The sequence below is a fragment of the Dipodomys spectabilis genome, unplaced genomic scaffold, assembly GCF_019054845.1.
Source record: "Dipodomys spectabilis isolate Male_0828 unplaced genomic scaffold, ASM1905484v1 ptg000067l, whole genome shotgun sequence".
NCBI classification, from domain to species: domain Eukaryota; kingdom Metazoa; phylum Chordata; class Mammalia; order Rodentia; family Heteromyidae; genus Dipodomys; species Dipodomys spectabilis.
Window position 1 is genome coordinate 7,810,964 of NW_024870744.1, and position 6,699 is coordinate 7,817,662.

At 63.1% G+C, this 6,699-nt stretch overlaps 1 protein-coding gene across 1 annotated transcript; it reads left to right on the forward strand.

The window, feature by feature from the left end:
• Positions 1-1,091: 1,091 nt before the first annotated feature.
• Positions 1,092-4,790, forward strand: LOC122108884 (beta-lactoglobulin-1A/1C). The gene is made up of 6 exons (XM_042680887.1): positions 1,092-1,304; positions 1,676-1,812; positions 2,603-2,676; positions 2,872-2,979; positions 3,673-3,824; positions 4,650-4,790. Exons 1-6 carry the CDS (start codon positions 1,092-1,094, stop codon positions 4,788-4,790), a joined length of 825 nt encoding a protein of 274 aa, XP_042536821.1.
• The last annotated feature ends 1,909 nt before the right edge of the window (positions 4,791-6,699 follow it).

Here is a 6,699-nt window from a genome sequence, read left to right on the forward strand (position 1 = left end):
AGCAGTGGGCTTTCCTGGGAGCCCCAGGGTGGGCAGGAGTGGAGCGGCCTAGGGTCAGCCTGAGTGTCCACGCTGGGCCAGGCCCCGCTGCACCGGCTGCGCAGCGGCCCAAGGAGGCCTGAGCACCGCGTCTCGGGCAGGCCAACACCCCACAGGTGAGAGGGGAGAGGCCTGGAGGGGAGGCGGGGCCCAGGGAAAGGTATCCCATTTGGGGACCAGCTGGTTGCTTTGTGGCCACATCGAGTAGGCCGCGCCTGGCTGGGGACCTGCACTGACCCCTGAGGCAAAGGAAGCAGGTACCCCCTGCCATCCTGACACGTGAGCAGGGTGGTTCTGGAGCAGGGAGAAGGGCTGGGGTGAGCCGTTCTCAGTGATAGATAAACATGGCTCTGTCTGGCACCCAGCATGCATGGAGCCCCCATCCTGGGGGCCATCTGCCCTGTAATCCCCACGCCCACCCTGAGAGCTTCCTGTAAGGACAGGGAGCAGTCCTCACGTCCTCCTGGGGGGTCAGTGGGCAGGGGCACAGCAGGACAGGACAACTGGCCTGCGCAGGAGGGTGGAGCCTGCATGGAAGCAGAGCAGCTGCACCCTGCTGTGTTCCCTCAGCCTGCTGGGCTCCCAGCCCAGTTAAGGCGGCCTCCCAGGCTCCCAGCCCGGTTAAGGCGGCCTCCCAGGCTCCCAGCCCGGTTAAGGCGGCCTCCCAGGCTCCCAGCCCGGTTAAGGCGGCCTCCCAGGCTCCCAGCCCGGTTAAGGCGGCCTCCCAGGCTCCCAGCCCGGTTAAGGCGGCCTCCCAGGCTCCCAGCCCGGTTAAGGCGGCCTCCCAGGCTCCCAGCCCGGTTAAGGCGGCCTCCCAGGCTCCCAGCCCGGTTAAGGCGGCCTCCCAGGCTCCCAGCCCGGTTAAGGCGGCCTCCCAGGCTCCCAGCCCGGTTAAGGCGGCCTCCCCGGCTCCCAGCCCGGTTAAGGCGGCCTCCCCGGCTCCCAGCACAGGCTCCCAGCCTAGTTAAACTGCCCCAGCAGCCACACCTCATCTCTGCCTCTTACACACAGGGAAGAAGCAAGGCTGCTTGCAAGTGTGGGAGGACTGGGACATGCAGACTCATGTGGACAGCAGGGCTGGTCAGCAGCTGCTGAGGACAAGGAGCCACTGGAAGACGTCCCTCAGACCAGCTGCTGGCCAGGACCCTGGTGCCGTGATGCTGCGGGGCGCGTGGCTGCTAGTGCTGAGCCTGGGTCTGGGCCTGGCCAGGGCACAGGAGACTCTGGAAGATGTGCCAGCGCAGCCGGGCTTTGATGCACACAAGGTGAGTGCTGTGGCTAGGCCACAACGTTAGCACTGGACATGGACAGGACCTCCACGCAGCACTGGACATGCACGGGCCTCCACACAGCTCTGCTTCCTCTCTGTACGGAGAGGGTGGACGGTGCCATCCCGGGAGGGACAGATAGAGCATCACAGCAAACAGCCGCCCCAGGGAACACAGCTCTGACCAGACTTGAGTGAACAGAGGATGTAGAGAGAGGAACGCAGGGAAAAGGGGAGGGGAGGAGGCAGTCCTAGAGAGAGGACAAAGGGCAGTACTTCAGAAGAAAGGGCACTGTGGGGCCCGGCCTGGCCTGGAGACTGGAGACAGGGGACTAGCCAGCTTCCTGTGCCTGTGCTTGTGCCCTGCAGGTGGAGGGACGCTGGCTCACCGTCCAGCTGGCCAGCAGCCGCACAGACCTGATGCTGCCCACCGATCCTCTGAAGCTGTCCCTCGACTCCATTCGAGCCAGTGAGAATGGGGACGTGGAATTCCTGTTGTTCTGGAAGTGAGTGAGGCCCTGAACTTCCTCCGGCTCAGGCCTGGGCCCCAGGGTGGGGCTGTGCCACCGGCCAGGTGGGTGGCACGGGTTTCAGAGGAAGGAGAGGAAGGGCACACGGCGCCCGTCTCCATGCCCTGCCGCCGTCCAGCCCCCACGTTGAGGGGTGCCGTGCTTCAAAGGGGTCAGCTCACTCCCAAGAACCCGGGTGCATCCAGCATCTCCAGCTGCCCAGCACCAGCCTGCCCATCCCAGTGGAGGGCGGGGACCCAGGGAAGGAGGGCACCGCACCGGGGAAGTAGGTCAGGTGGTAAGCTGCCCAGGGCCCAGTGTGGCCAACTTCAACCCAAGTACTGGTTCTGTCTATACCTGCAGTGTAGAGCCTCCTAATGTCAACCCGTGCTGCACACGGCCACAGAGCAGCCTGTGGACCCGGTGGTCACTCAGCACAGACCTCCCAGCCCACTCGAGAATCTGCAGACCTGGGACAAGGGGCACACTGGCAGGGGCGGTGTCCATGTGGGGCTGGGACAGGGGCCGTGTCCACTCGGGGCTGGGGCGGGGGCCCACAAACAGGACAGGGTCCCCAACCCCATGAGCCATAACTCAGCTGAGGACACCTGGGTCCGGTGCCCTCCAGTAGATAAGGACTCATCTCACGAGAGAGACTGTTCTCCATGTCTGCCAGGGTCTCCCAGGTACCCACAGCCCCGCCTCCTCCTGAGCGGCGCCCAGGGACCTGAGAGCCCCTGGGGGTATGCCATGGCTCTGTCAGGACCGCTCCTTCCTCTCCCCCCAGAGGAAAGGGGCTGTGCACAGGACTAACCACCACTGTGCGCCCGACGGGGCGGCCGGGCCAGTACCGCGGCACTGGTGAGTCCCCCTGCACCCCCAGCTCGGGCCTGCACCGGCCAGGGGCCGGCCGGGTGCAGAGACATCCTGACCAGCACCAGAACAGCTGCTGGCTTCAGGGAGCTGCGTGTCCTCTTGCTGGGCACCACGCTGCCCATGGGGGTGCTGGGGCTGGGGACGGGGGCATTGCGCGTCACCTGGGTCGGGTCCCTGCAGTGCCGGGAGGCAGCCTGCACGTCTCCTTCGTCAGCACCGACTACGAGTACCTCATCCTTTACGCGCGTTTGGAGGACGGTGAGGCCACCAGCCTGTGGGCGCTGCTGGGTGAGTGGCCGGGTCTCCCCGGGTGAGCCAGTGCCACCCCTGGGTCCCCAAAGGGGGGGGGCCTCTGCGCTCCACAGGTCTGAGCGGAGCCTCGCTCCTCTGGGAAGGGGTCCCCTGTGCTCGCTGTGTGTGGGGCGTGGGCGCCTCAGAGCGGCCACCCGGCGACCCGGCCCCTCCGTCCCCTCACCCGGCCATTCCGCCAACGGGCACTGTGAGGCTGAGCACCCCGCATGGTCTCACCCCGTGGGGCTATCGGCAGTGGGGAGAGCCTGAGGGGTACAGCATCCCCAAAATGGGTAGAAGTGGGCACTGCCAAGGGGCTGGAGGGCAAGCCAGGGCCTGGGAGGCAGGGACAGTGGTCCAGAGCGCCAAAGGGGGGCAGCCGGACAGGTGCGAAGTCAAGGTCACCTGGAGGACACGGGTCTTCCGTGGCGTTGGGGACCAAACCCAAGGCAAAGCGGGCAACACCTACCATACCCCCGCCCCATACCTGTTTAGAAGAGACCAGAGGGGGCACTCCCTGGCCTGGGAGGCAGCCAGGAGCTGGCACCAAGCTTCACCAAGGTTCTCTAGTCGTGCCTCCCCAATGGGGTCTGGCTGCCCTGGCCAGCCTCCTGGTCCTTCACCCTGGAGGAGGGGCAGCCTCCAGAGGAGCTGGGGGCTCCCCCATGACCTCCTGCCCGCCCTGTGCAGCAAGGACCCTGCCTGTGGACCCCAAGTGGCTGGGTCAGTACCTGGGGTACGTGGAGAAATTCCACCTGCAGGAAGCCCCGGTCTCCAACGCGGATGGTAAGTGCTGCCCCCCTCCCCCCCCCCCCCGGCGCCCTACGCTGGCCAGGACAAGGGTGAGTCCCGTCCTCTCGAGCAGGGACCCCATGAGTAATGACAGCCAGCAGAACAGCACAACAAACGTGGCCAACTTCCATGGTGCGCCCTTGGTGGCTAGACCTGTGCCGGGCACGTCGCCCGCCCGCGATGGCGCCCTCCACAGATGTGGCTCGGAGGGGCCCAGGGTTCGGGAGTGCCTGAGGGCGGCTCGGGCAGGGGGAGCAGCCTGTCCGGCCCGGTGCCCAGCCTCTCCCCTGCACCGCCTTCTCAGCGCCACTTAATCCACACACACACACCCCGGCCCGCCCCGAGCCAGGAATGCACTAGAACTGGTCGGGCACTGCCTCCGGGCCTCAAGCATGCCATGCTGCGAAGCCAGCTCGTCAGGAGCGATCCTCAGGGTCAGGCTGGTGGCGGGGCCTGGCCAGGGTCTGGGCGTGGAGCACTGCTGCTCTGGGTTCGGGTCCGAGGAGAACACGTGGCAGGAAGGGTGGGTGGGAAGACGCCGGCCAGGCCAGGCCAGAGGCCGGTTCTGTGCAAGGATTGATCCGGTGGGTGGGAAGACGCCGGCCAGGCCAGGCCAGAGGCCGGTTCTGTGCGAGGATTGATCCGGTCATTAACTAATCAACCTCAGAATAATGGAACAAAGCCTGAGACTCACTATTTTCTGCCCCTCCACAGGCCAGTGCCCTCCAGCCGGGCCCAGGGGGGGCACTCCCCTTCAGCCCCGGCCTCTCTCCTAAGCCCCCCCCTTCACCTTGGCTTGTGCCCAGGAAGCCCCTCAGGGGCCTGGGAGAGCCCCTCCCGCCCGGGGCTGAGCCCCACCACCTGTGGATCCCCAGGTCCCGCAAACCAAGTGCACCAAGGCCCCCGGTCTGGCCATGACTGGAACACCCCCCAGGCCCATGAGCAGGGTGTGCAGCCCCCCGCCGCTCCAGCTTCAGGAGCAGAGCACTGTGTCCCCCGTGCTCACTCAGGGCTGATGGGGCCCATGGTCCCCCCCCCCTCCAGTGGTGGCCCAGGAAGGGCCTGTCCCAGACGACAGGACCTGCGCTGGGCCTGTGGAGGTAAGCTCCACGCCCTGCACAAACACAGCACGTGCCACTGAGCCGGAGGACTCCCCCTCCCGTGCTCCTGAGAAGAGCCAGACTGGGCTGCCAGGAATCAGACTGGTGTGCTCTGTGCGACAGGTGAAGCGGGCCAGGGCACGCCCACCCTGAGCCACGGCCCTCCGCGGTGAGCCTGCCTCTGCCCGGCCGCCCAGCAGGCTCGCCCACCCCAAGCCACGGCCCTCCGCGGTGAGCCTGCCTCTGCCCGGCCGCCCAGCAGGCTCGCCCACCCCGAGCCACGGCCCTCCGCGGTGAGCCTGCCTCTGCCCGGCCGCCCAGCAGGCTCTGGAGAACCTGGCCAGCCATTCAACGCAGGCTGGAGGTGCTCAGGACAGGCCTGGCCCCACGGCTGCCAGCAAACACCCTCTGCAAACCGCCAGGAGAGGCCAGGCCTTGGCCACCCTTCCTCCATCAGCCATGGGAGATAAGCAGGGCTTGATGAGAGCGGCGGCTGCTCTGGGACTTGGCACTCCCATGTGGGGCTCCGAGTGTCCATTCACAGCAGTGACGAGTAGGACCCGGCACAGACGCCGGGCACAGCGCCCTCCCGGAGATCTGCAGCCCTCGGTGGGAAACCGCCACAGGGACACCATCCACCCAGCAAGGACGACTTTGGGGAGGATAACAACTACTTGTTCTGACGTGGAAATGACTTGCAGCTGGGGTGTGACCGTGATTAAGCACCTGCCTAGCAAGGCTGAGGCCCCAGGTTCTAGCACCAGGAAAAAAAAAAAAGACTTGTAGACTAGAGGTGTGACATGCCTTCATTTTCTCAGTGTCGTAAAGACTCTATAACCCCCAAATTAATCTGTGCTGCAACCAATTCAATCAATCCTCCAGGGAAAACTACTTCTCCAAAGACAGACAGGAAAGGAAAATGGGCTGGATAGTTGGGGGGTGGGGAGACAATGGGAGGTAGGGGAGGGAATTAACAAAGAGGGCAAATGAGGATGAATACAGTGGTCATATTCATTTGCTTGTATGAAAACGAGACCACGAAGCTGTTGAAATTGTTTTAAGGAAGAGGGGAGTGGTCGAGGGGTGGGGCTGGTGGGAATACATTGTGTACACACGAAAAGGTCACAGGCACACACAACTCTTGCACAACTTTTAAAAATAAAATGTTGAGCCGGGCACCAGTGGCTCACGCCTGTAATCCTAGCTACTCAGGAGGCTGAGATCTGAGGATCTCGGTTCAAAGCAGCACAGGCAGGAAAGCCCATGAGACTCTTATCTCTAATAAACCACTAGAAAACCAGAAGTGGTGCTGTGGCTCAAACGGTAGAGCGCTCGCCTTGAGCTGAAGAGCACAGGGACAGCGCCCAGGCCCAGAGTTCAAGCCCCACAACAGACAAAAGATAAAATGAAATAAAATGTTGAAAAGAGGCAACACTTTCCTGACTGCACATAAAATTGCATGTAAAAAACTAAAAAGAAAATTGTAGGGACGGGGTTGTGGCTCCGTGGTGGAGTGGCAGGTGGAAGGCCCTGAAGTTCCATACCCAATGCCACAAAAGGAAAAAAGCAGGCCTGGTGTGGTGGCTGGGAGAGGCTCATGTGACAGAGCACCTGTCTAGCAAACATGAGGCCATTGTGCAGGCTCCAGTGCCACCAACAGTCACATACATATATCCATGCTTATATGTATTTACACACATACATATATGTGCTTATGCACACTTATATAATTGTGTGTATATAATTTTAATTACATATACATGCATACATGTGTGGATGTGCATATGCGCATGTGTGTATACGAATGTGTATAATAAGCATATGT

What these genes read in the sequence shown, in the direction of transcription:
- LOC122108884 (XM_042680887.1), top strand. Translation starts at nt 1,092, where the DNA reads ATGCAGACTCATGTGGACAGCAGGGCTGGTCAGCAGCTGCTGAGGACA. An exon ending in GGGCCAGTACCGCGGCACTG is followed by an intron (nt 2,677 to 2,871) that starts GTGAGTCCCCCT and finishes GGGTCCCTGCAG; the next exon opens with TGCCGGGAGGCAGCCTGCAC. An exon ending in CTACGCTGGCCAGGACAAGG is followed by an intron (nt 3,825 to 4,649) that starts GTGAGTCCCGTC and finishes GTGGATCCCCAG; the next exon opens with GTCCCGCAAACCAAGTGCAC.